The sequence below is a fragment of the Dendrobates tinctorius genome, unplaced genomic scaffold, assembly GCF_039654945.1.
Source record: "Dendrobates tinctorius isolate UK_male_01 unplaced genomic scaffold, ASM3965494v1 ptg000013l, whole genome shotgun sequence".
In the NCBI taxonomy this organism is placed as follows: Eukaryota; Metazoa; Chordata; class Amphibia; order Anura; family Dendrobatidae; genus Dendrobates; species Dendrobates tinctorius.
The window spans coordinates 11,107,802-11,134,842 of NW_027361681.1; the positions used below are offsets into that span (position 1 = coordinate 11,107,802).

The 27,041-nt window shown below is 51.2% G+C and overlaps 2 protein-coding genes across 6 annotated transcripts in view; one reads left to right on the forward strand and one right to left on the reverse strand.

Moving 5' to 3' along the window:
- Nucleotides 1–10,990, forward strand: part of RAB14 (RAB14, member RAS oncogene family) — a 32,657-nt gene extending 21,667 nt beyond the window's left edge. Inside the window, exons 2-9 of one of the 2 annotated variants that reach the window (XM_073558867.1) lie at nucleotides 88–145; nucleotides 623–681; nucleotides 807–860; nucleotides 1,028–1,205; nucleotides 1,433–1,499; nucleotides 1,588–1,675; nucleotides 1,758–1,788; nucleotides 9,577–10,990. In XM_073558867.1, coding sequence (XP_073414968.1) covers nucleotides 630–681; nucleotides 807–860; nucleotides 1,028–1,205; nucleotides 1,433–1,499; nucleotides 1,588–1,675; nucleotides 1,758–1,788; nucleotides 9,577–9,754 — 648 coding nt within the window. In that variant the 5' untranslated portion in view covers nucleotides 88–145; nucleotides 623–629 and the 3' untranslated portion in view covers nucleotides 9,755–10,990. The remainder of the gene's footprint in view (nucleotides 1–87; nucleotides 146–622; nucleotides 682–806; nucleotides 861–1,027; nucleotides 1,206–1,432; nucleotides 1,500–1,587; nucleotides 1,676–1,757; nucleotides 1,789–9,576) is intronic. The other variant, XM_073558876.1, reaches the window with a different exon arrangement.
- A 435-nt stretch (nucleotides 10,991–11,425) lies between these two features.
- CNTRL (centriolin) overlaps nucleotides 11,426–27,041 on the reverse strand; it is an 87,353-nt gene continuing 71,737 nt past the window's right edge. For 3 of the 4 annotated variants that reach the window (XM_073558854.1, XM_073558852.1, XM_073558843.1), the window contains 13 exons: nucleotides 26,607–26,766; nucleotides 26,376–26,491; nucleotides 25,671–25,888; nucleotides 23,968–24,125; nucleotides 23,815–23,888; nucleotides 23,530–23,697; nucleotides 22,770–22,995; nucleotides 14,305–14,498; nucleotides 13,982–14,122; nucleotides 12,612–12,860; nucleotides 12,436–12,498; nucleotides 12,049–12,261; nucleotides 11,426–11,748 (listed from right to left, as the gene is read on the reverse strand). In XM_073558854.1, the coding sequence (XP_073414955.1) occupies nucleotides 11,701–11,748; nucleotides 12,049–12,261; nucleotides 12,436–12,498; nucleotides 12,612–12,860; nucleotides 13,982–14,122; nucleotides 14,305–14,498; nucleotides 22,770–22,995; nucleotides 23,530–23,697; nucleotides 23,815–23,888; nucleotides 23,968–24,125; nucleotides 25,671–25,888; nucleotides 26,376–26,491; nucleotides 26,607–26,766 (2,028 nt within the window). In that variant the 3' untranslated portion in view covers nucleotides 11,426–11,700. The remainder of the gene's footprint in view (nucleotides 11,749–12,048; nucleotides 12,262–12,435; nucleotides 12,499–12,611; nucleotides 12,861–13,981; nucleotides 14,123–14,304; nucleotides 14,499–22,769; nucleotides 22,996–23,529; nucleotides 23,698–23,814; nucleotides 23,889–23,967; nucleotides 24,126–25,670; nucleotides 25,889–26,375; nucleotides 26,492–26,606; nucleotides 26,767–27,041) is intronic. The other variant, XM_073558855.1, reaches the window with a different exon arrangement.

Sequence of the window (27,041 nt, forward strand, 5' to 3'; positions counted from 1 at the left end):
CCTTTCCAGCTGGGGCCGAGGGATGATGGGGTGTTCTGTGGGTCCCGAGGCCCCCGTGTACTGACGCATGCCTGTCTTCTCTGGCAGGGCTCTGATTTCGGCTGACATTTGGTGGTTTCTTCTGTTTCCTTCCGCCACGGATCAGGTAAATCTTTGGGTACATTTTCATTAAAGGCCGTGTTAGTTACTACCCCCACTCTCCTGAGATGGTAGAGGATTTTTCTTACAGGGGGATCTGCAGGTTATCAGTATCTGATCAGGGGGTCCATCACTTCTCATCGCCGCTGATCATCTGTAGGGGCTATGCCCTCAGTAATGGTTTTGGTGCTGCACTGGATAGACAAAAAGATATTCCACCTGATTGCTGCCTCTGTCACAGAGGTATTGTGCTTGCTCTGTGTTTGCCATAGTAATATCAACTGGCTAAGTACGTGGACTTCCTGTCATATGACCTACTGTCTAGAGTTTGTGTTATCCACATGGTGGCAGTACGAGAATGTGGGTGGATGGAGGATAATAGCACATAATTTCCTCTCTCCTATGTGACACCTCAAAGATTTCTGCTATGTGATGGAGGGGTCCTCCAATTTATGCTGATTCTCACTTCTTTGTTTTTGTCTAGCGCCATCATGGCTACCGCACCGTACAACTACTCCTATATCTTCAAGTATATCATAATCGGTAAGTGGCTCCTGGTCGTAGGGAGGGTGCCGATCCTGGACGTTGGCGCTGCCAACTGAATGCAGAAATGCATTATGTTTTTGTCCCCAGTGGCTGTCACACACGTCTTGCATCTTCTCTTGTAGGTGACATGGGAGTCGGGAAATCTTGCCTGCTGCACCAATTCACAGAGAAGAAATGTAATGTATAGCATGGTGGGAGTGGTGCGTGTGGTAATGTATAGCGGGGGGTAGTGCATGTGGTAATGTATAGCGGGGGGAGGGGCAGTGTGGTAATGTTTACTGTGCATGTATATTTACTCTCCTGTGATCAAGTGACTCTCCCCCCCCCCCCCCCCCCCCACCAGTCATGGCAGACTGTCCTCACACTATTGGGGTTGAGTTTGGTACCCGGATAATTGAAGTTAGTGGACAGAAGATAAAGCTACAGATCTGGGACACGGCGGGTCAAGAGCGGTTTCGGGCTGTCACCCGCAGCTATTATCGGGGAGCAGCGGGCGCATTGATGGTGTATGACATTACTAGGTAAGTGGCAATGTATGGTGCCTGGAGCCCCGGGACCCAACAGTTCTGATAAGCTTCAGGGGCTCAGCCGAGGTTCTCTACTTGGGGTGAAGGCCGATCATGAAGCTTTTACATGTAGAATGAGAAGTGTTCAGCTCTTTGGTGCTGGTCCTCCTCACTGTCAGGATCTCTGCTTGCTGTCAGTGACTTGGAAGCTGTCTCTGCTTATTTGTGTGACCTCTTTACAGGAGAAGCACATATAATCATCTAAGCAGCTGGCTGACTGATGCCCGGAACCTCACCAACCCCAATACTGTAAGTGCCACCACTGGGGAGTGGACGTCCTGCTATTGACGTTTGAGTATGGCTGCCGCTCAGTAATGCGGCTTCTCTTCCATCACAGGTCATCATTCTTATAGGCAATAAAGCAGATCTGGAAGCGCAGCGCGATGTCACATACGAGGAAGCCAAACAGTTTGCTGAGGAGAATGGTACGTAGAGCATTTCAGGCTGAATGCCCCTGTTGTCCCCTCCTGCCGTCATCACCCACTAATCTTGCCTCTTATTTCTTAGGTCTCCTGTTCTTGGAGGCGAGTGCAAAAACGTAAGTGACTGTGATGGGGAGCATTGTATATGAGGATCGTGGCAGTAGTATTCTTATATAGATGATTTGCAGTTCATCCTCTGGTTGGAACTTTTGGTGCCGGCTGTGGGTGTTACCTCACAGCGAGTGACCTTAAAGAGGATGGTAGTGGCTTAACCTGTGGAATTTGGGCACTCTTGGGCGAGGGAAAAGCTCCAGTGTCTGGCAGCTTTGCCTTGTGTCCATTTACATTGCTGGACTCATGGGCACAGAAGCCATTGGCTGCAGGTTCTGACTCTGTAATCTAAAGCTGATTTCATGCACGTCATTAGGGGCCACCGGACACCCGCTGTTACTGCTGCGTAAGACTGTGCTGTGTAATATCAGTGCATTATGCCACTGAGTTCAGTATAGGTCTTTATAAATTTAGATTTCTCTATCGCTTCATTGGGGGACACAGAGACCATGGGTGTATGCTGCTGACACTATGTACAGAAAAAGGTTAGCTTCTCCTCCGCAGTATACACCCCACCAACCGGCACTATTTTCCTCAATTTAGCTTGGTGTCAGTAGGAGGTGGACACGGGTCTTTCATTAGACCCATATCTACCTCAATGTGCGTCGATCCTTTTCAGGTTTCCGGAGGGATACAGAGTGAATGGTCACGTCTGTAGTCCCACACAGAGACTGTGAGTACGGCATGTACTGCCACCCCGTATCCTCACAGCTCTCTACAGCAGGACCAAGAGCCTAACACAGGTGTGTGCTAGCCATTTGGTCCTTGTCCCCCATCTCCCACCCACTCGCCTACCAGAGCCTGTCGGTTAGGATGAGACTCGAACATCCCTCTACAGGTAGCACGTACGCTGGATACTCAAGGTACTCTCCTTTCCAGGTTTGCTCAGAATGGATCAAGACGGTGGGTAAGTATAGGGCCCCTAAATCGCTATATAGGATCATGGCACCCATCTCTAGCACCAGGGGGTCTCCCTTTGTCACAGCCTCTTGTCACCCTGGCCCCGTTTTTCCACAGGCTGCTCTTATTTATCCTGCAACCAGGCTCCAGACAGGGTTTCTTTGGGAGCGGGCGCCGCGGCTGTTCTGCGGGCATCCGCGCCGCCCCGTGCTTCCCGGCGGCTGCCACATTAATCTTGGCCCCGGCTTCATTTGGGGCCTTGTCCTGCTTCGTGGCCACGCCCCCCCTTCTTCCTTAGGCGAGCTTCTCTCCCACCCGCTCTAAGTCCGCCCACCGCCTTCTCCCCTCATGTTAGGCGTCCCTGAGGCGGCGCTCTCCACCCACCCCCAGCCTGGCTATTTTCAGCGGGCGGCGCATTTTAGCATCGGCGGTTAGCCCCGCCCATCTTCTTCCTCGGTCTCTGCAGGAAAGCGCGCGCTTCCTGCTCTGTCCCTCTCGGGCTGCCGCCATTTTCACAGCCGGACGCTGTTCCCTCTGCCGTGCCCCTGCAAGCCCAGACGAGCCATGCATCTTCAGTTGCTGTAAGCAGCTTCAGGACATCGGACTGTGAGTAACTCTGCAACTGCAGACTGACACCCTCCTCTGTCTCCCGTCCCCCAACCTTCCGGCACTGCTTCAGTGACTTTCCGTCATTATGTCTAACTCTAAGTCTGACCGTGCTCGTCCTCCTGCTTCCTCTTGCACTTTAGTCAAGTACTTTGCATGCTCTTCTTGCAATCGCAAACTTCCCTCAGGTCAGTCCACTCCCCTCTGCCTAGACTGCAGCAATCCCATTGAGCCCGCCGCTCAGGAGCCCCTTTAATGTTCCACGTGAAAGTGAACCCCCCCCCCCATTCCCGGATGGGCCTCTTCTCTATCTCAATCAGTGGCAGATCTCACCAGGGTCTCTCAGTCCCTCGTGGCTGTGCTTGATAGGTTGCCCCTGGACACTTCTGCAGGGTCCAGCATGGCTCAAGAGCCTCTCTCTGAACCAGCCAGCATGAGCCGCAAAAGGCCCAGGCAGGATCTCCAGCCGGATTCCTCCCCTTGCCCCATCTCTCCGTATAGTCCACCCCCCCACCCCCCCAGCAGTCTCCGTCCCGTCCTTCCTCACCCGAATCAGGCGAAGCGTTCTCGGATGCGCCATCTGAAGAGGTCTTAGAGCTGGATTCGGACCATGCCGCGGACACAAAGGTTAAGGTACAGAACCTCATTGCAGCGATTAACCACACTTTCGAGATCACAGACTCTCATGCGAAACTCTCGGATCAGGAGGTTTCGTTCAGACAGGCAGAAGCACCTTCCAGAGTCTTCGCTCCTCACTCTGAGTTTGATAAGCTCCTTACCAGGGAAAGAGAAAATCCGACCAGACGCTTTCAAAGAGGGAAGCGTCTCGGCGTGCTGTATCCATTTTCTCAAGAGCTCACCGACAACCGGTCGACTTCTCCATCTGTAAGTACACAGAAGCTTGAGGGCACTACAGATTATCTACAGGGGACTGCAGTCCACACACCTTTCCTCTTCCATGTTGTATTCAAACAGAAGTGTGTGAAATGGACGCGATCAACCCTGAAATCAGCAAAAAATACCAAAATATAATCAAAAAATATTTACTTTTTATTATTTAGCATACAAAAGTAACAACACGTGACAAGGAAGGAATTAAAACCAATTAAAAAGGCCAAAACAATTTAGCTATAAATGACACTCCAAGAGAACAGGTTCTAAGGTGGGAACCTGAAAAATACCCCCTCCAAGATGCTGGGCAGAGACCTACAACATTATGTAACATAGAAACGTAGATACATTCATAAAAAGAGACCCTAATAAACCATGTGCTAGATGTAGTAATATGACATAACAAGGCATAAAATATACCAAACACATGTAATATATATCACATGAATAAATGACCACAAATAACCATAAATATAGAGTCCCTTGTTATTGAGATAATTAGCACTAAAGGGTATACACCCAAAATGCCTGGAGATTGCAAACCCAAAGGTAAACATGTGAGGTCAAATGCCCGCAAGATCTGAAAACAGATCCCTCTGTAGATGCTCCTGTGTCCAGACTAACAATAAAGTCCTTCTGATTTCAGGTGTGGCGTCTCTAAAAGATTCTAACGACAGGATCATAGAATCCTTAGCAAAGTCAGCATTCGAAGCGGCGGCGATGGTGCTAAGCCCAACCTTTGCTTCCACTTGGGTAGCCAAGGCCATTGCTACTTGGGCGGAGGATCTACGCCAGGGCATTCTTGATGGAGCCCAACCAGAGCGACTGGCTGAGCTGGCCAACCAGATCTCCCATGCAGGGGAATATTTGGTCTCTGCCTCCTTAGATGCAGCGTCTTGCGCAGCTCAAGCGTCTAGCAACGTAGTTGCAATCCAGCATTCAATTTGGCTCAAGGCTTGGCAGGCGGATTTGTCATCAAAAAAGTCCCTTACCAATCTGCCTTTTCAGTGAGCGCGTCTTTTCAGATCCCAGCTGGACCAGGTTATTAAAGACGCCACAGGGGGCACAAGCTCTTCTCCCTCAGTCCAAGCCACGTAGACCCCCTCCAAGGCGTCAGTTTCGGCCCTACCGCCGCGTAGCATCGGTGGAAACCTTTTCCAACCAACAAAGGCCGCAGGCACGCCAGGATAGGAAGAAGGTCTCCTTTAGGCCTACTCCCTCCTGGCGATCTTACTCCTCCCAGGGCAGATCCTCCAGGTCCAGAACCCGACGGTCCACATCGGCATGACTATCAACAAGGTTCCGAGGCGCAGGCCCAACTGAGCGGGCGACTTTTCTTTCCAGAGACGTCTGGCTTGCCTCGGTGGAAGACGCTTGGGTCAGGGAAGTTAGGTCAGGATACAAGATAGAGTTAGTCTCTCGGCCCCGAGATCGCTTCTTCGACCTCCAAAAGACCCCGCCTTAGTTCTGGGCTTCTTTGCATCCATCGCTCACTTCTCAGTTCTGGGGTGATTGTGCCGTTCCCGAAACAGAACGATTCACAGGGTTTTACTCAAATCTGTTTGTAGTGCCGAAAAAAGGCGGCGCGGTTCGACCCATTCTGGAACTCAAACTGCTGAACAAGAGAGTCCGCCTGCGACATTTCAGGATGGAGTCCCTTCATTCTGTGATCGCTTCCATGGAGGCGCAGGCATTCATGTGCTCAATAGACATTCAAGACTCCTATCTGCATGTCCCCATCTTTCACGGACATCAGAAATTCCTGTGTTTCGCGATTCATCAGGACCACTACCAGTTTGTCGCCCTGCCGTTCGGTCTCGTCACCGCGCCCAGAGTTTTTACAAAGATCATGGCGGCGTTGATGGCCCTGTTGAGGATCAGGGGTCTCGTACTCTTCCCGTACCTCGACATTTTAATTAAAGCTCCATCTTTTCACCAGACTCTCCAAAGCCTTACCATCGTTTTCGACACCCTATCCAGTTTCAGAAGTCCTGCCTCGTTCCGACTCAACGTCTTGTGTTTCTAGGCTTATTGTTCGACACCCTTCGATCGAGGGTCTTTCTCCCGGAAGAGAAGTTGATTTCCCTGTGGCGAGATGTACGATCGCTGCAGAGACCAAAGCTTCCATTCTTCCGGTCAGCCACGAAGGTCTTGGGAAAGATGGTGGTGACGACCGAAGCAATTCCCTTTGCTCAATTCCACACGAGACCGCTTCAACATGCCATCCTGTCTCGGTGGAACAGGTCCGTTCTCTCCCTGGATCGTCCAATTCACCTCTCGTCCCGAGTCAAACAGTCCCTCAGTTGGTGGCTGACGTCCTCTCTCATCTCCCTCGGCCGGTCATTCCTTCCGATTCACTGGCAGATTGTGACAACGGACGCCAACCTTCTCGGCTGGGGAGCTGTGTTTCGAAACCAGACGGTTCAGGGTCGGTGGTCGACTCAAGAGACAACTTTGCCGATCAACGTCCTCGAGATACGGGCGATTTATCTGTCTCTCATTCACTGGGAAAGGCTTCTCGGGTCTGCCGGTCCGGATTCAGATAGACAATGCCACAGCGGTGGCATATGTCAACCACCAAGGGGGGACTCGGAGCTCCTCGGCTCTAGTGGAAGTGTCCAAGATTCTCCAATGGGCAGAGATATTGGTCCCAGCGATATCCGCAGTGCACATTCCCGGCGTGGACCACTGGGCCGCCGATTTTCTCAGCCGTGAAGGTCTCGCGGCGGGAGAGTGGTCCTTACATCCGGACGTCTTTCATCAGCTTTGCCGTCGTTGGGGGACTCCGGACGTGGATCTGCTGGCGTCTCGCCTGAACAGGAAGGTTCCTCAGTTCATATCCAGGGCCCGAGATCCTCTCACAGTGGGCGCTGATGCTCTGACCATTCCCTGGTCTCAGTTCAAGCTTCCCTATCTGTTCCCTCCCCTGCCTCTTCTTCCCAAGCTGTTGAAGAAAGTCAAGGCGGAAGGGGTACCAGTCATCCTCATTGCTCCGGATTGGCCCAGAAGGGCTTGGTTCGCGGACTGCGTCAACCTTCTCGCAGACGTCCCCTGGAAGCTTCCAGAGCAGATCTACTGTCTCAAGGCCCAATCTGCCACCCCAATTCTCGGCCGCTCAATTTAACGGCGTGGCTGTTGAAACCGTGGTTCTGAAACAGTCGGGTTTTTCGGATCGGGTTATTCTCACCATGATCCGGGCTAGAAAGCCATCATCTTCCAGAATTTATTATCGTACGTGGAAGGCCTATTTCACTTGGTACGAGACCAATGACGTTCCGCCCATGTCCTTTTCTCTCCCCTCTATCCTGGCATTCCTCCAGGCAGGCCTAGATGCGGGTCTTTCCCTCAGCTCTTTGAAGGGTTAAGTCTCTGTGCTTTCCATTCTTTTTCAGAAGACGTTGGCTTCCCGTCCGCAGGTCAAGACCTTTCTTCAGGGAGTGGCTCATGCGGCACCTCCGTACCGCGCTCCCGTGGACCCATGGGATCTCAATCTGGTCCTGGAGGCTCTTCAACGGTCACCCTTTGAATCGCTCGGGGAGTTCTCCCTATCTTTTCTCTCCTGGAAAGTAGCCTTTCTGGTGGCCATTACCTCCATCCGGCGCGTGTCGGAATTGGCGGCCCTGTCTTGTCGCCCCCCTTTCTTGGTGCTTCACCAGGATAATGTGGTCCTGCGGCCCCCCGCCTTCCTTTCTTCCTAAGGTGGTGTCCACCTTCCACCTAAATAAGGACATTTTTCTTCCGTCCTTTTGTCCGGGTCCAATCTACCCTCTGAAGCGCTCCTTGCACAAGCTGGACCTGGTCAGGGCGATGAAGGTTTATCTGGCTAGGACGTCTCCCTTGCGGAAGACAGACTCTTTTCATCATTCCAGAGGGTGCGCGGAAAGGTCATCCGGCCTCCAAGGCTACCATTGCTCGCTGGATCAGATCGGCCATTTTGGAAAGTTACTGGGTCAAGCATCGAGTGCCCCCTCCTGGAATTAGAGCTCACTCTACCCGGGCAGTGGGTGCCTCCTGGGCGGTGCGCCACAGAGCTTCCGCGCTGCAGCTCTGCAAAGCGGCAACCTGGTCTTTGATCCACACGTTTGCCAAATTTTACAAGGTCCACACCTACGCTTCGGCGGACGCCAGCCTAGGCAGAAGGATCCTGCAGGTGGCGGTGGTGAGTCCTCAGACCTAATGGAAGTTTGCTTCTCCCTCCCCAGGGACTGCTTTGGGACGTCCCATGGTCTGTGTCCCCCAATGAAGGGATAGAGAAAACAGGATTTTTGGGTTGCTTACCGTAAAATCTGTTTCTCAAAGCCTTCATTGGGGGACACAGCACCCTCCCATGTTCTGCAACTCCTGTTCATATGTTTGTTGATTACAGTTGAGTTGTCTGTTCTGTTTTCATTCTGTTTTGTTACTTCTCCTACTGCTTTCTCACTAACTGAGGAATATAGTGCCGGTTGGTGGGGTGTATACTGCGGAGGAGGAGCTAACCTTTTTCTGTACTTAGTGTCAGCCTCCTAGTGGCAGCAGCATACACCCATGATCTCTGTGTCCCCCAATGAAGGCTTCGAGAAAGACTTTACGGTAAGCAACCCAAAAATCCTGTTATGTTCACCATAAAGTAGATCAGTAAAGATATTGTGAAGCTACAATGCTCCCAAACACTATTAACATGGGGCTGATGTGCAGGTTAAAATATTCCACTGCTACTGAAGGAAATTTAATTTGATTCCACAGCGTATCTGTGCAGAGCAAGCTGTCAAAGTGCCGGAGTGGTGATAGCCTGTGACAGGGTGCAGGTTCTTGCCTGGTGGCCACAGCCTTGCACCTTAATACTTACCTGCAGATTAACCCTTTATCTCCAGGTTTAGTGTTTATGGACATACATGTTCCCTCAAAATATCGAAGCTCTGAAAAAAAAAAATTAAAGAATTGGGTTTCTCTCCGGTCTTGTCTGTAAGCACAACAGTATGTGTCAGCTCTTGTGTCTGCTCTGCAGTTGTCTGTCAACATTATTCCCCTGTCTTGAGTGATAAGCGAACGTGCTTGAATAACGTGTTATCCAAGCATCTGGGAGAGCTTGTATATTATGGTCGGGTCCGTGTAGCTGCATGATCTACTGCTGTTAGACAACCTCAACAAATGTAAGGGATTGCCTGTTTGTTAGGGAACCTCCACGTGTTCAGGCTGTTTGTGCCTGCATGATTTGTGACTCTTAGGGACTCAAACATAATATCTGAGCATCTGGGAGTGCTCGTATAAGAGTACGTTATCCGAGCACGTTTGCTCATCCCTACCCCTTAAGATTTGGAGTTCAGTAGTGCTCTGGCTGGTTTGTATTGGGTAACATGATTTTACTTTGGAATTTTTTTGCACCCCTTTGCTGACTTATCTGTTTTCCACCACAGAGGGGAGAACGTGGAAGATGCGTTCCTGGAGGCGGCCAAGAAAATCTACCAAAATATCCAGGACGGAAGCCTAGATCTGAATGCTGCCGAGTCTGGGGTACAGCACAAGCCATCAGCACCCCAAGGAGGCCGGCTAACCAGTGAACCCCAACCTCAGAGAGAAGGCTGCGGCTGCTAGTGACCTGTCAGTGGGGCCGTGTGTCTGACCTTTCCTCCTGTCTGTCTCAAGCAGTACTTTTTGCTGTCCCATTCTCTTCTGTACATCCTACTGGTTAAAATTAAAGGTGGGGGGGACTCTACTGCGCTGACAGTAACACGATACTAAACTGCTAAGTAACTAGATGTAATCAGGTTCTCAAAGGCGAAGCCGCGTAATAAACACCCAGAAACTCCACCATTTCCTGCATGGTCTCCCGCGTAGCCTCCCCCCTCGTCTGTGCCGTTGTAGAGAAGCCGAGGCTGGACTTTGCTTTCATCTTCCTGTGACTTGTCCCGTTCTGTCCTCCTGTAGCTGAGCGCTTCATTTGCTGTGAATACCGCGGTTCATAAGGAGGCCCGGCCGTCTGTCGCCTCCGCTCGTCTCCTCTTGTACATGGTGGGGTGAAAACTTTTACTTTTGTCTTTTTTTTTTTTTTTTTTTACAACTTTTCTGCTGATTTTCACTTCACCCCCAATGTGTAAAAATCCTGCAGAATGGCCAGATCCTCCACCACCTGCACCTTCTGGTCAGGGTGTTGCAAGCGCTGCATCCGCAGTTTCTTTTTTTTGTACTGTGGCTTTTGAGCTGCTTTTTATGAGCTATCCCCTTGTGGGCTGATCAGCGAGGTGATGACAATGGTCTATCTTCCATTACTGCTCTCTGCTCTGCCTTTCCTTGTTGCACTTGGTGTTTTCTTTTTTAACCCTTGCTGTTTGGTGTCTGCAGCATCTCATTATTCCGCTTTGTAAATGAACTTTTTGTGTGTTTAACACTACAGTCGATGGTTTATGCAGTTTGGGTATTAGCTGGTTAATTTATTCCAGTGTTTGGGTCTGAGGCGCTGAATCGACACTGGTATATCCGAGCATTGCACAGTGATCCACACGCTGTAGACTCTACACATGAGGCCAAAACTGGAACAGGACAGTTGGGCTGTGTGGTGTGGCCCCTCTACAATGATATATAATGCCCCTCTTTTTTATGGGCTTTTTTTGGGGGGAGGGGGGTTCTAATGCATTTTGCATCCATCCACTAAGCAGAACTTGTCTTGTGCAGGGACCACAATCCATCCAGTGATAATGACCACAGCTCGTCTCCCCCGCGCTCTTCAGTGGCCGCCTGCGGATGGGGCTGACAGATTCTCTACTTTCCCCTCGATGTAACAAAATGCTATTAATCTAAATATTTGTAAATAAAGTTCCTGGATCTAGATAATCTACATGGCATCTGTCTGTTTTTCCCACTGCTCTCACTTTGCGGTGGGTTGCTCTGTCCTTCCTACAGCACTCATGAGGGTAGGGGTGCTGTATGGAATCTGCATCTCTCCTCTCTCCACTCCCCCTACAGTCTTGGCTGAGGACTTTCTTCATAGCCGAAACATTGACTGTAATTGCATCACCTCCAAGGAAAGCCTGAAACCAAGCTGATGGAGACTGGGAGTAGTTGTTCCTAGATAGGGTTAATGAGAAGAACCAAGTGATCACCCAGCAGTGCTCAGCTGTTGTTTCCAAATGCCTTTCAGATATGATGGGAGTTGTACATAAACTGAGCCAATCCTCATCCAGACCCTGCACCATTTACTCTCCATAGAGGTGTAATGTGACTAGCCAGGAGAGGATAAGGGAGAGCGTGCTGCAGCCGGGACAGGACCATTTTATAAGTAATCTTTTATTTGTAGAAATTTGAGATACAAAAATAGATTAGTTTACAAGTCACAAAATAAATAAATCCGTGAGATATCGGGCCCCCACCTTAATCCAGGGAATACTGCACCCATCTCAACACACATCACAGCTCTGACCATAAACACCAATGCATTCATGCTCTGTAAAGGGAGCGTCGTCCGTGTGAGCACAGGCACTGCAAACGGGGGGGTCCAGGTGAGGCCAGACACAGCACCACCTGTCAAATCCACAGCTGGGCCATCACGGGCATCCCAAAATATCTGTAGTATAATCCTGCAGCGATGTGTCCTGTAACAGAAGTAACATTTGCTGAGCCCCCAAACAGGTCATTATAAAACAAGACCCCCCCCCCAATTTACTATTCTCCGGAATTGCTGATGCCCCTATGTACTGGTGGCAGTCACTCCAGCTGCATATGCAGCTTTGAATGGGGCCAGGGCTAATAACTGGATTTTTGTTGGAACCCCTAAAGCAAGAATGTTCCAGCCCCTGCTGCCATGGACCAGCCACTAGCCTTGCTGAGAACACCCAATAATAGCCTCCGTTGCTCTGTACATTAATGAAGACCTATAGGGACAGATCACGCACCTGGGGCAGCAGGAAGCTGCACCTTTCTGGGGTCAGTGACTGCCTCAATCCTGAGGAAATCTGGGAGTGAAACAGAGAATCCACTGCTCCATAAGAAACTAAGTTGTCCAGTGCAGTGAGCTGCCTCCGCAGACTGTGCAGAGAGCCCTCCGTCTGCTGCCGCCCTCTGCTCAGTACGTCTGCTTGTTTGGACAGTCGCTGGTGGATCTGCGCCTAAAATGAGCAAAGCATTCAGGGTCTCCTAATACAGAACAGGGGGAGATTTACCAAGATTGAACATTGACTACTGGGGCGTCCCACAGAACGGATATCTGCTGGGTGAACATCTCCGTGCTGAATATAGATTCCAAAGCAGAGACTAATAACGGTGGTAGGGCATATAGTCACCTTCAGCCGATCCTCCTGCTGCAGCAATTTTTCTCGTGAGGCCTCTCCACGCCATTGTTCATCCTGTGAACAGGAGGTAGAGCAGTCAAGAAGGCACATTACACATCCGTTTGCTGCGGCATAACACTAGTACTTGAAGGGTGGGGTACTCATGCCCCCCTTCCGGAAGCACTCACCAGTATGGTGCCCCGGTTCTCCTTGGAGGATGGGCTGGCAGAGAAAGGGTATTCTTCCTTCAGGCTGTCCAGCTGAGTCCGTAGGCTGCGCTCCAGCTGCGGCTCCACATCCTCCAGGAGCTCATCGGCTGTGCTGCACTGGATCTCCTGTAAGCTATTCTGGATCTCCAGCTTCACTTGGGCTTTCAACTCTTTAACAGCCTCATTGACCTCCTGCTGCCGCTTGTCCAGTTCTTCCTGACTCTTAAGCTGCAATAAAAACAAAGCCTACAATCCCCATCATCTGCTCCCCCCTCCTCAGATGTTCAGAGGAAACCCATGGTGCTAGGTATACAAGAAAAGAGCGTGGTAGTAACTAGTGATGAGCGAACATGCTTGGATAGGGTGTTATCCGAGCATGCTTTGGTGCTAAAAGTGACTATGGCGTGCTTGAATAATATGTTCGAGTCCCTGTGGCTCCATGTCTCACGGCTGTTCAACAGCCACAATACATGTAGGGATAGCCTAAGAAACAGGTAATCCCTGCATGTGTTGCACCTGTCGAATAGCAGCAGGGACACTCACTCATCACGAGTAGTAACATGTCAGTGTTCAGTAGCATCCTGCCTCCTGTGCCATCAGAGTGAAGTGGCCGCAAGAGCACATCACCAAAGCTCATTCCAAGTTCTCTGCTGGCTGGTTTCTCACATCCTGGTGTGGCAGTGCGAGTACAGATGGCACAGGACTCCTGAACTCGATGGCCTGGTGTGGGCTTATGAATCTGACGAATTTGGGCATGGAGAGCGGCAGACAGCCTGTGAACTACAGCTGTGTGACTGCCGCCTTAGAGAGTAACTGGCTATTTAATCTTCACTTCATAAATTCATGTAAATGTGAAAATCAGAACCTCTGTAATAACTTAATGTCCGCTTCTTTCTCCTCTGGGATCCACTGACTGCACATTGCAAATATACAGAAGTTACTCCTGAATCAAGCGTGAAAAAGCGGATTTCCCCAATGAAATTTATTACAGTTTCCTATTTTCAGGTGTTCTTTGGATTTATGAAATAATTAAAATGAGGGTTCCTCTTTAATGTAGCTGTACTGAAAAAAAAAAAGGTTTGGTCACAGTGTATTTGAGCAGAAAGTCCTGGGTGAGTCAGCACCCCACTATATGGACAGTCCCTGCAGGTGTCGGTGTAATGGCCCTGGTGCGAATCTTGTGCCATACCGTTGGAAGGTTCATCATTCGGTCATAAAATCCCAACCACAATGACTTTTGCCACTGCTCATTATGGCAGAGATGATGTCTGGACATCCCTGCGGCGATATATAAGTAAATTCCAGGTGATGTTGTCTTGGCTCAGCGTGTGGTGGTTAATGGGGCTCACCTGTCGCTGCAGCATGGTGTACTCCGCCTGCAGCAGCGCGATCTCCTTCAGCAGCCGCTTGGCGCGCTCGTGGTTGTCGTATGCGGCTTGTTCCACCAGGGTCAGCTGCTTCTTTAATCCGCTATTCTCTCTTCTCAGTTCCTGAAAACAGACACTGCAGTGATGCAATGAAGGATGACTGCCAGACCTGCGACCACCTTCTGTAGCAGGAGAGGAGAAACCGCTTCATACAAAATTCCAATTCCCAGGATCCGCTCATCGGCCTGCAGGGTCTGTGGAGGCGCTCACTCCAGCAGATGTGACTTATACATACAATGCCGCACCTCAGCACTCTCCTGCTGCTTTGTGATGGTTTCCTTCAATGTGAGGATTCTCTTCTCTTCTCTCTTTCTTGCGGATGTCGCCTCGTCGTCTAGCCGGCTCAGGTCACTTCTATAAGTGTCCACCTGTTGCTGCAGAGCCGCCGCCTCGTTGCACTTGTCCTGCAGCTTTTCTTCTTGCTCTGACAGGAGACGTCCTGGAAAAAGTAGTAGAAGTGACAGAAATAGAAGGCAAATATAGGAAACAGACAACTACAACTCCCATCATGAGTTGACAGTCACAATATAATACCGCACTATTCCCCTGCAGAACTTACAGCGAGGGGCACTGTGCCCATTGCGGGCCATGTATACCCCGTCTACTGATAGGTAACTGTACCCACCCAACTGTGACAAAGAAAATGATGGAAAAACTCCAGACTGTATCCTAATAGCCTGTCCCCACCACAATATAGGAGCCTCCTTCGCCGGACCGGAGTCATCCGAAGATGCTGCAGACCCTCAGGAATCACCAAGAACAGACGTCTATGAGCAGCGTGAGGATCACAGCACCCAGCGGATGGCAAAGCCGGGCACGGAGGAGTAGTGGAGGTGGTCCGTCTGATGCGGCAGTGCCCAACCCTGGACTCTACAGCGTGCCGAGTGGATTTCTTATCCCCTTCATCCCCAGGCGATTTTCCATCCCCATCCACTTTTTTTTCCCAAAGAGCCACACCTTTTTATTTTTCCATCCACATAGTGGTATGAGGGTTTGTTTTTTTAGTTGTACTTTTGAGTGACAATTCATATTATCATGTGATGCACTGGAAATTGGGAAAAAATTCCAAGTGCCTTGAAATTGCAAAAAAAAAGTTTTTTTTGTTTTTTTTTTAACCATGTTCACTATACGGTAAAGCTGATCTGGCAATATGATTCTCCAGGTCAGTACGACTACGCAGATAAAACATATGTACACTTTGCTTTTGTCGCCATTTTCTTAGACCCGTAACATTTTCAATTTTCATGATCTGGGGTTGGGTGAGGGCTTATCTTTTTGTGTCCCCAGCGGCCATTTTGTACCATTTTGAGATGGATACAATGTTTTGATCGCCCCTCTTACTACAATATTGCAGTGGCCCAAAAACCGTAATTCTGGCATTTTATTTTTTTCTTGTTACGCCGTTTACCAATTGGATTAATTTACTTTATATTTTGATACATCGGACTTTTATAAATGCAGCGATACCGAATATGTGTATTTTTTTTTTAATGGTTTTACTTTTAGTGGGGCAAAAAAGGAGATTTGTGTGTACTCACCGTAAAATCTTTCTCTTAGCCTCTAATTGGGGGACACAGAACCATGGGTGTTATGCTGCTGTCCACTAGGAGGCGACACTATGCATAATCTGAAAAAGATTAACTATGGCTCCTCCTCTGCAGTATACACCCCTGGACGGCGTTAGCCTTCTCCAGTTTTGTGCAAAAGCATTAGGAGGAATATGACAGAAAACATAACCATGCCTGTAAGAAGGCCACTATGTACGAGCTCAAAGAACAATATGAGAACTCAACTGTAACAACTGCCAGTAAGGGCAACAGGGTGGGAGCTGTGTCCCCCAATTAGAGGCTAAGAGAAAGAGATTTTACGGTGAGTACACAAAAATCTCCTTTACTCTGTCGCCTCATTGGGGGACACAGAACCATGGGACGTCCCAAAGCAGTCCCTGGGTGGGAAGCAATGGACGAATATTGTGCATACAGGACCCTAATCTTGGGGCACCGCCACCTGCAGAACCAGTCTACCCAGGCTCGCGTCCGCTGAGGACTGGGTATGAACTCTGTAGTGTTTGGTAAACGTGTGCAGGCTAGTCGAAGTGGCCACCTTACACACTTGTTGAGCCGAAGCCTGGTGCCGAATGGCTCAGGAGGCCCCTACCGCCCGTGTAGAATGTGCCGTAATACCGGCCGGAAGAGGAGAATTTTTAAGGCGGTAAGCCTCTTGTATGGTGGATTTGATCCACCTGGCGAGGGTAGCCTTGGAAGCCGGCAGACCCTGGCGGCCGCTGTTATGAACTTATTTTCAGCTCCACCAGTTGAGTTCCCCTCCCGTTCTCCCTCTGGTGGTGACAGGAGGTAGTGAGGTTGGTTTAAGTGGTAGTTATCTGCCACCTGATGAGGAAGATAACGATTGGATCTCTGGAGTATCAGACTGGATATAAGACAGCCGACGCCCTATCCTAGTGCTGGTGATTGTCTGCTTCTCAGGTCCTGGACTTCAGCTCTCTTCCAGTCTTCTCAAGTTAAGTTTGTTTTTTTTGCTATTGTTCACACTTGCGCTTGTTGGTCAGTTCAGTTTCTTGTGTGGTCAGCCTGCCCCTGCTGGGGCTATGCTGAATTTCCACTCCTATGTATCCGTATTTGCCAAGCTGCTTTTTCTCCCTTATTGGATTGGCCTCTTTTTGCTCTGTCTCAGAATATTTCAGAGTGCTGATATAGGTGTAGAAGTCTAGTGACTTCAGGGTTAATTTTGTTATCAGAAGTGTTGAACAATATTTTTGTAGGTTTTTTTTTTGGCAGATTGCAGACAGTGTCTTTCCTTTCCTGTCCTGTTTAGCTAGCCGGGCCCCATCGTTTGCTCAGCCTATTTTCCTGCCTTTGCTTGTAATTTCATCTTATTTCACCGTCAATACATGTGGGGGGCTGTCTTTCCTTTGGGGTCTGCTCTGGGGCAGTTAGTTTTCCTCTCTTCCTGCTTTAGGCTTATGAAGCTCTCCGGTTGTGACGAGGCATCTAGGAACATCGTAGGAACGCTCCACGACTACTGCTAGTTGTGCGGTTAAGTTCAGGGATCTGCAATCTGCATAGTTACCAACTTCTCTGGTTTTCTGAGACCTAGCTTGTTGTTTATTTTTTCCTCCCTGGTGACCCATTCATAACAGGCCGCCTTCCGAAAGAAGGAAAAGGGAATCAGACTTCCGGAAGGACGCAGTCCTAGACACGTATATATGCAATGCTCTGATGAGGTCAAGCGTAGGCAGAGCCTTCTCCACTCTATGAACCGGAACCAGGCAAAGGGATGGCAGTGAAAGGTGGAAGTTGGACACAACCTTCGGATGGAAGGATGGGACCGTACGGAGAACTACCTTGTCCTGGTGGAAAGCCAGGAAGGGCCGTCTGCAGGAGAGTGCCGACAGTTCCGACACCCTGCGTAGCGAGGTGATTGCCACCAGAAAGACCACCTTCTGGGATAGAAGGCGAAGTGGGACTTCCCTAAGGGGTTCAAAGGGAGGTCCCTGCAATGCTGTCAGGACCAGGTTGATGTCCCACGTTTCTAGTGGCCGTCTGTAGGGGGGAACCAATCGGGGAAACCCCCTGAAGAAAAGTCCTTGCAGCTTGTTAGCAATGCGTCTTTGAAAAAGATCTGAGAGCGCTGACACCTGGCTCTTAAGCGAGCCCAGGGACAGTCTGGCCTCCAGACCCGATTGGAGAAAACCAAGCACTTTGGGGAGAGAATAAGGGAGTGGGATCTGGTCGTGAGATTCGCACCAGGTAAAGAATGCTCTCCAGGTGCGGTAATAAATCTTGGCAGAGGCTGATCATGGTTCCAATGACGTCCGGTGAGAGCCCTGCCTGGGTTAGAACCCAGGTCTCAAGGGCCACGCCGTCAAATTGAGAGCCCCTGAATTCTGGTGGAAGAATGGGCCTTGTGACAAGATCGGGACGGTCGGGGAGACGCCAGGGGGCGTCTGCTGTAAGTTGTACGATGTCGGCGTACCATGTACGTCTGGACCAGTCTGGCGCGATTAGGATGGTTGGAACGCCTCGTTTGATCTTCTTCTCTACTCTGGATATCAGGGGGAGAGGTGGAAAAATGTACAGAAGCTGGAACTGGGTCCAGTCCTGAACCAGGGCATCCGCTCAGAGCGACCGCGGATTGTGTGTTCTGGTCATGAAGTTGGAGACCTTGGCATTGAAATGGGATGCCATTAGGTCCACGTCCGGGGTCCCCCAGCGATGGCAGATCTGGCAAAAAATTTCAGGATGGAGAGACCACTCTCCCGAGTCCATTCCTTGTCTGCTGAGGAAGTCGGCTTCCCAGTTGTCCACACCCGGAATGTGGACCGCAGAGAGTACCGACCCCGTGTCTTCCTCCCAGTGGAGGATGTGTGTCACTTCTCTCATCGCCTGGGTACTGCGTGTCCCGCCTTGGTGGTTCACATATGCCACAGCCGTGGCATTGTCCAACTGTACTCTGATATGAGAGGCTGCCAGTAAGTGACGAAAGGCTCTCAACGCCAGGAGGATAGCACGAATTTCCAGGATGTTGATGGGCATGTTCGCCTCCACTGGTGACCACTTGCCCTGTGCCCTGTGATGTAAGTGCACCGCACCCCAACCCGTCAGACTCGCGTCGGTGGTCAGGACCTTCCATTGACCTGTGAGAGAGGATTTCCCCTTCGCGAGTGAGGTTGGCTTGAGCCACCAGAGCAGGGACCTCCTGGTTGACGATGTTAGCTGGAACTCCCTGTCGAGGGAAAAGGGATTCCTGTCCCAGGACTTGAGAATGGCTAGTTGAAGAGGCCTGAGGTGAAACTGGGTAAATAGGACCGCTTCCATTGCTGCCGCCATCCTGCTGAGGACTCTCATGGCAAACCGGCGAGATGGGTGGGGGGGGGCTGCGAAGGAGGATGCGAACTTCTAGACAGAGAGCCAGTGCCTTGTCCTTGGGAAGGAGCACAAGATCCCTGGAGGTGTCGAATAGCATCCCCAGGAAGGACAAGGACTGACTCGGAGTAGTCGATGACTTTTGTAGGTTGACTAACCAGCTCAGGCGACTCAGAGTGTCGATTGTGATTGAGGCGCTGAGCTCGCAGTCCTTGAAGGTGGAAGCCTTGATGAGATCGTCCAGGTATGGAACGACTACTATGCCTCTGGAGTGTAGAACGTCCATGGTGGCTGCCATGATCTTGGTAAACGTTCTGGGAGCCGTGATGTGTCCGAACGGGAGAGCCATGAACTGGTAGTGGTCCTGGTTGATTGCGAACCTGAGAAATCTCTGATGGGCGGGAGCAATCGGTATATGCAGGTATGCGTCTTGTATGTCTATGGAGGCAAGATATTCTCCCTGCTCCATGGACGCAATGATGGACCGAAGGGACTCCATGCGAAAATGACGAACCCGTACATAGTTGTTGAGTTGTTTTAGGTCCAATATGGGCCGTACACTGCTTCCTTTCTTGGGGACTACGAATAGATTGGAGCAGAACCCTCGGAAGCGCTCGGCCGCGGGAACCGGTACTATGACTCCTGCTTGAAGAAGGGAGGAAACCGCTTGGTGGAAGGCACGAGCATTGGCTGGCGGTTTTGGGGGAACAGAGAGGAAGAACCGGTTCGGTGGGTTGGAAGTGAACTCTATCTTGTATCCGGAAGCCACTATTTCCCTGACCCACCTGTCTTCTGTAACAGGCAGCCAGACTTGCTGAAAGAGCAAATGTCGTCCGCCTACGGGTGGGGTGTTTTCCGGAGTTCGTGAGTCATGAGGAGGAGAAAGTCTGAGGTTTTCCTCCTTTGGGCTTTGACTGGCCTGCTTTTGGCTGCCAGGTCTTGTCCAGCCTTTGTGTCGACTGTGAGTTGTCCATGCGTGGGGAACGGTTACGATTTTGTGCTGGGCGCGAGACTGACCAGCCCGAAGAATTCCGAAAGGATCGGAATCGTGTTTGGTTACGCTTTCTGTAAGTGCGTTTAGGTTTTAGTTGAGGGAGAGAGGTACTCACCCCCGGTGGCGTTGGATATCAGTGTCCAACTTTTCACCGAAAAGCCGCCCACTGAGGTACGGGAGGTGCGTGAGGGACTTCTTTGAGGCCGTGTCCGCTTTCCATTCCCGCAGCCAGAGGATACGCCGAATCGTAATGGCGTTTGATGCTATCCCCGCTACACCCCTTGCTGAATCCAGAGCTGCATGAAGCATGTAATCTGCTACAACTGCTATTTGAACCGCTTGGTCCGACAGCTCAGGGGTTGGTGCTTGGAGGCCATCTTGTAATTTTTTGGCCCAAGCCAGAATGGCCTTGGCAGCCCAAACTGAAGTGAAAGCGGGAGCCAGGGAGTCCCCTGCAGCCTCAAAAATTGAACGAGCCATGCGTTCTACCTGCCGGTCTGCTGCGTCCCTGAGGGTCTGTGCTGCTAGTCTAGAGACTGGGGGGTCCACTTCGGGTGGATCTGTCCATTCCTTGGTGTCCTGCGGGAAGGGGTACCTTGCCTCCAAATATTTGCAATTGGAGAATTTCTTCTCAGGCTGTGAGAACTGCTTGTTAAGGATTGCCTTAAATTCTGGGTGATTAGAGAAGACCTTAGGCGGTTTTAGAACACCTTCAAAGGAAATCTTGTGCTCTGGAGCCTCCGGGGGCGGATCAGAAATATCCAGCACCTGATGGATGAAAGAGATTACGTCTTCAACTAGCGCTGTATTGCAAGGGGGAATTGGGATCAGGGACCCCTCCGTTTCGTTGTCTGAGGCGGAGTCACAGATGCCTTCTGAATCTTGTGTATCGCTGAGGCATCCCCTGGTGGGTGAACTTGGGGCGGAGGTCTTCTGTGGTCGGGGATCGCTGTGGAGTTCTGAGTTGTCTGTCTCTGGTAGGGGACGGTCTAGGTGACCTGGAACTACGGTGTCTCTCCCTAGAGTGGGGATGACCGTGTGCTATGGGATAACGCAGATGAACGCGACCTGTGGGTCCACTTACGTCTGGATGTGGCCGGGACGTCATGTCCCTGAGTCGAGCTCTCCCTTTGCTGGGTAATGTTCATAGCCGAGGCATGACCCTGCAGAGCCTGAAGCAATGTGGAGGTTAGGTTATCTATAGACTGCGTCATAGATTGCAACATCTGAGTAGCCCATTCCGGCGTGGTAGCAGACACCGAAGCATTGGTAGGGGCTTCTTGGGGTTCTGACCCAGTGATACAGTCCCGGCAGTGCGGGTACGTGCTGCCACTGGGGAGAGTGGTTTTGCAGGCTGTGCAGAATGCATAAAAGCAGTCCTGCCTGGTTCTCTTGGACCTTGAGCCTGGCATAGTGCACAGAGTGCAGAAAGGCTGGCTATGCAGAGGACCCTACAGGGGAGCCTTATAGGGAATATGGATTCACAGCCGAGTAAAAAACCCAGCTGTGATCTTACCCCACCAGTGTGCCCCTAGGTCCAGCGCCGAAGATCTGCAGTCCTGTGCCCCCGGAGACTGGCTGGCCTGGTCCTGCTGATGTCCTGCAGTAGAAATGGCCACCGAGAGGAAGGGGAAGAAGGGGGCGGAGAGCTGAAAAAGGTGCGGCAGAGCTGTGAAAAAAAAGCGCCCTTTCTGACTCGATCCGCCCCTTCTATGACACTGTAGTGTCATATTTGTCATCCAGGGGGCAGAGAGGAGGCGGCGGCCTAAATTAGATGCATGATGCCCAGAAAGGCTCCAGGCCGGCGCGAAAGTCCGGGAGGGGGTCGGATCTGAACCGGACTCCCCCGGATCTAAAGGCAGGATAGCAGTGGGGCTATAAGCGGAAGGGGGGCCCTGTGAGGCACGATAGAGCTGGTGCTGCCGCAGAGACAGGGGCGCAGGGAGCCCTGTGTCTCTATGGTGCCATGCCTGCCTGCACTCCCCCCCCCCCCCCCCCTGGCCCCGACAGGCGCCCGCAGCTGGGCTGGGGTCCCTGGATGCAGCCGCAGTGTGCTGGCCTATGCTGCTGGGAGCTGCAGAGTGCTGCCTGTACAGACCCTACCTGAGGCATCTCAACCTAATGCCCCCAGAGGGGGATTAGGGAGGGTGCTGCTGTCACCATCAGGGGGCTTTATCCTCACCTCAACCCAGAAACCAAAAGGAATTTGGGAAGGAGGGGGGTCTCGACTTCGAACCAGCACCTGAAGGACTGGGGAAGGAGCGACATGGGGAATAGCCATCTCGACTTCAACTGGGCACCCCGTAACAGGGGACCGAGGAAGGAGCCATGCCGGGAGTCTCACAGGAGACCCACTTTTCTTCATCTGTAATCCCGTCGGAAAAAAACGGAGTGAAAAAAAGAATAAAAATTTTTTTTTAGGTGTGTCTCCTATGCGATACTAAGCAAAAACTGGAGAAGGCTAACGCCGTCCAGGGGTGTATACTGCAGAGGAGGAGCCATAGTTAATCTTTTTCAGATTATGCATAGTGTCGCCACCTAGTGGACAGCAGCATAACACCCATGGTTCTGTGTCCCCCAATGAGGCGACAGAGTAAGAGGAGTGATTTGAACTTTTTTTTGCCTTTTCTCATTTTTAAAAACTATGGGTACGTGGAATGACTCGCCCCCTGCCGACGCATGTTAAAGGTCAGGAAAGATGTGGGCTTGGCGAGCAAGCCCGCATCAAAGGCAGGGACACAACATATGACACAAATGTACGTTATAAGTCGTGAAGAGGTTAAAATTACAGAACTCTTCCTTTAGAAGGAATCTTTGTAAATGTAATTACTGGCAGCGTGCAGAGACTCCTCCAGTGCAGCGCCCCACCGCTCCTCCTGTTGCAGCTTTAGGGCACGCTCCTCCTGGGCGCTGATTCTTTGGGCCATCTTGTCTAGGGCGCTCTGCTGGTCGGACACTTCCCTCTTATAGTTTTGCCTGTCAATTTCTAGTCTTGCAGCTGCCTCTCTGAGCTCATTGTCCCGACTCTCAATCTCTATCATGATTTGCTTCAATTGCTGTGAAAAAAAACACACGCAAACAAAAAATTCACAAATTAGAAGGAATGAGACAACAGATCCCACCTGCCCATAACGAGCACTGGAAACCCTCAGAAGTACTACCATCAACAGACCATACTTCAGTTCAGTGTCCTCACCATATCCTTCTATCCTCCATGCAGGAGTATTACCCCCATCAGACAATTTACCAGTCCCTCATTCCATCCCCAGTACAGGAGTACTACCCCCATCAGACCATATACCAGTCCCATATCCTATCCCCCATACAGAAGAACTATCCCCAATCAGACCATATACGAGTTCCTCATCCTATCATCCATACTGGAATACTACCCCCATCAGACCATATAAGAGTTCTACATCCTATCTCCAGTAGAGGAGTACTACCCCCATCAGACCATATAAAAGTATCACATCTCTATTCCCACTGCAGGAGTACTAACCCCATCTGACCTTCTGTCAGTCCCACTTCCTATCCCCAGTACAGGAGTACTACCCCCATCAGACCATATATCAGTCTTGTGTCCTCACCATGTCCTTCTCCTCTACAGATCGGTGCAGCTGCCTCAAGCGCTCGTCCATCCTCCTCTCTTTCTCCTGCAGCAGTCTGTGCCTCCCGGCAGCAGCAATGACGTCCTCCTGTAATGCCAAGTTTTCCCGTAACATGTCACCTCGATGCTTGGTGGTGCGGCTTACATCCTAGGACAAAACAAAGGAAAATGGAGCCTACTGCATGGTCTGAGTCATGGTCCCCACTAGTGTTTGTCACCTCGCCCTCCAAAGCAAGAAGCATCCAGTCCGGCTACAGCATTGTACCTGCTCCAGCAGCCTCAGCTGCTCCTTCACATCCGCCAGTTCGTCTGTACGACAGCTCAGTTCCGTGGTGGTGTCTGTGAGGAGATGATCCCGGACATGTTACAGAGAAGCAACATTTAGTGTCTCACATGTCAGTTATCCTTCCTGTCCCACCTTCCAGCACTTGCTGAGCATTTGCAGTTTCCTGCTTTGATATTTGCTGCTGCTTGCTCAGATGACTCAGCTCGTCCTGCTGGCTCCTGATCTCGGCCTCCAGTCTCTCCAGAGTTGCGCTCACTGTCCTGTTACTCTGCTCCGTATCGGACAATACTCTGATGTAGAAAATCACAGAAACCAACAAAGTGAGAATCAGCTTCATGACATGGGCAGACAGGAGGTGGGGGCATAGGACAGGCAGGCAGGAGGACATCAACTGGCCATGGTTATCAAGACTGGAGAACCCAATGTTAGTCCCCCTGTAGAGCAAGTGAATAATGTCTCGCCCCTCCCCTGCCTGCAATACATCCTGTACCCGCTAGCTGGCCCCTCCCCTGCCTGCACTACATCCTCTACCCGCTAGCTGGCCCCTCCCCTGCCTACAATACATCCTCTACCCGCTAGCTGGCCCCTCCCCTGCCTGCAATACATCCTGTACCCGTTAGCTGGCCCCTCCCCTGTCAGCAATAGATCCTGTATCAGTTAGCTGTCCCCTCCCCTGCCTGCAATACATCCTGTACACGTTAGCTGTCCCTTCCCCTGCCTGCAATACATCCAGTACCAGCTAGCTGGCCCCTCCCCTGACTTTACTCCTGCACCCGTTAGCTGGCCCCTCCCCTGCCTGCAATACATCCTGTACCCGCTAGCTGGCCCCTCCCCTGCCTGCAATACATTTTGTACACGTTAGCTGGTGCCTCCCCTGCCTACAATACATCCTGTACCTGCTAGCTGGTCCCTCCCCTGCCAGCAATACATCCTGTACCCGTTAGCTGGCTCCTCCCCTGCCTGCAATACATCCTGTACCTGCTAGCTGGTCCCTCCCCTGCCAGCAATACATCCTGTACCCGTTAGCTGGCTCCTCCCCTGCCTGCAATACATCCTGTACCTGCTAGCTGGCCCCTCCCCTGCCAGCAATACATCCTGTAGCCGTTAGCTGTCCCTTCCCCTGCCTGCAATACATCCTGTACACGTTAGCTGTCCCCTCCTCTGCCAGCAATACATCCTGTACATGCCAACGAGCCCCTCCCCTGCCTGCAATACATCCTGTACCCGTTAGCTGGCGCCTCCCCTGCCTGCAATACATCCTGCACCCGTTAGCTGGCTCCTCCCCTGCCTGCAATACATCCTGTACCTGCTAGCTGGCCCCTCCCCTGCCAGCAATACATCCTGTAGCCGTTAGCTGTCCCTTCCCCTGCCTGCAATACATCCTGTACACGTTAGCTGTCCCCTCCTCTGCCAGCAATACATCCTGTACACGCCAACGAGCCCCTCCCCTGCCTGCAATACATCCTGTACCCGTTAGCTGGCGCCTCCCCTGCCTGCAATACATCCTGTACCCGCTAGCTGGCTCCTCCCCTGCCAGCAATACATCCTGTATCAGTTAGCTGTCCCCTCCCCTGCCTGCAATACATCCTGTACGTTAGCTGTCCCCTCCCCTGCCTGCAATACATCCAGTACCAGCTAGCTGGCCCCTCCCCTGACTTTACTCCTGCACCCGGTTGCATAGTCCACACCTCTCACTGCAGGCTGCAGCCTCACAGATCTCTATTATGGAGAACTTGTGGGGCACATGCCTTATGGTTGCCCATTATTGTTATGGTACTGCTCTGCTGGATGAGCCTGTATGTCCCCCAGTGGTGATGAGATGGTATGACACTTACGTTTTGCTCTGGATGAGTCTGCGCTCTAGCTCCTGGTTGCTTTCCTCCAGTTTTTCCTTCTGGGTGTTCAGGACGTCCATCTTCTCCTGCAGCGTGCGCATCTGTGCCATGTGGAGCTCAATCTCCTGGTGATTCTTCTCCAGAACTTGCCGCTGCAGCTCCAACTCCCCATGAACTCGCTGCAAAGTCCGCGGCAGGTTTTCCAGCTCCAGCTTTCCCTGAGGTCAGAGCTCTCACTTCACATCTTGTGTATCCACACTATGAGCTCCCCAAATACACAGTATATATGATGATCCTGACAATCAAGCAGCCCCTGGAGCTGCAGTCTCACGGCAGCACATCGGTCATACTATGGAACATCTCACCTGCAGGGCATCAGTCACAACCTGGCATATCTCCCCTGCAGGACATCAGTCACAACCTGGCACATCTCACCTGAAGGGCATCAGTCACAACCTAGCATGTCTCACCTGCAGGACATCAGTCACAACCTGGCACATCTCACCTGCAGGGCATCCGTTAGAACCTGGCTCATCTCACCTGCAGGGCATCAGTCACAACCTGGCACGTCTCATCTGAAAGGCATCAGTCAAAACCTGGCACGTCTTACCTGCAGGACATCAGTCACAACCTGGCACATCTAACCTACAGGGCATCAGTCACATCTCACCTGCAGGGCATCAGTCACAACCTGGCACACCTCACCTGCAGCAGCAGAACCTGTGTCTTCTCCAGGTCACTGATCTTGAGCTCATGCTGTAGCCTCAGCCCCTGAAGTTCATTATTCTCCAGCTGCTGCATCTCCAGGACACGCTTCAGCTCTGAGAAAATCAGAGAAGGTGTCAAACATGTCTGAGCCGTCACTGGGGTACAGTGGAGCTGGAGACGTCACACACAGGACATGCAAACAATACATAGCTCCGGCTGGCAGCTCACCGGACTTCTGTCTGTGGATCTGAGAGACTGTGTCCTGCAGGTGGTCTCCTTCCTCCAGGATTTCCTGGCTCAGGGCCGAGAGCTGTGACTTTTTCTCATTCAACTGCGCTCTCAGGTCACCTTTCTGGACACTTAACTCTTCTAAGATGGATTTTACCTCCTACAGGAATGAAAATAAGAAGAATTAGGAAAAGACTGATAATGAGGATAAAGTTGAAGTATGGCGTCAGCACACAGCGTCTGCTCTTGAACGTAGCAGATCATTGGCAGCAATAAACAAACATCTCAGATTTCTATGTCCAACCTTACACGGCCCTCAACCACTACTCTATACAGAGACAAGCAATCACAGGTCATCTCATCCACTGTGACATCACACTAGTTAATAGAGCCAGGGATCATCACTATTGCTTATTTACCCGCCCCTTCATGTCA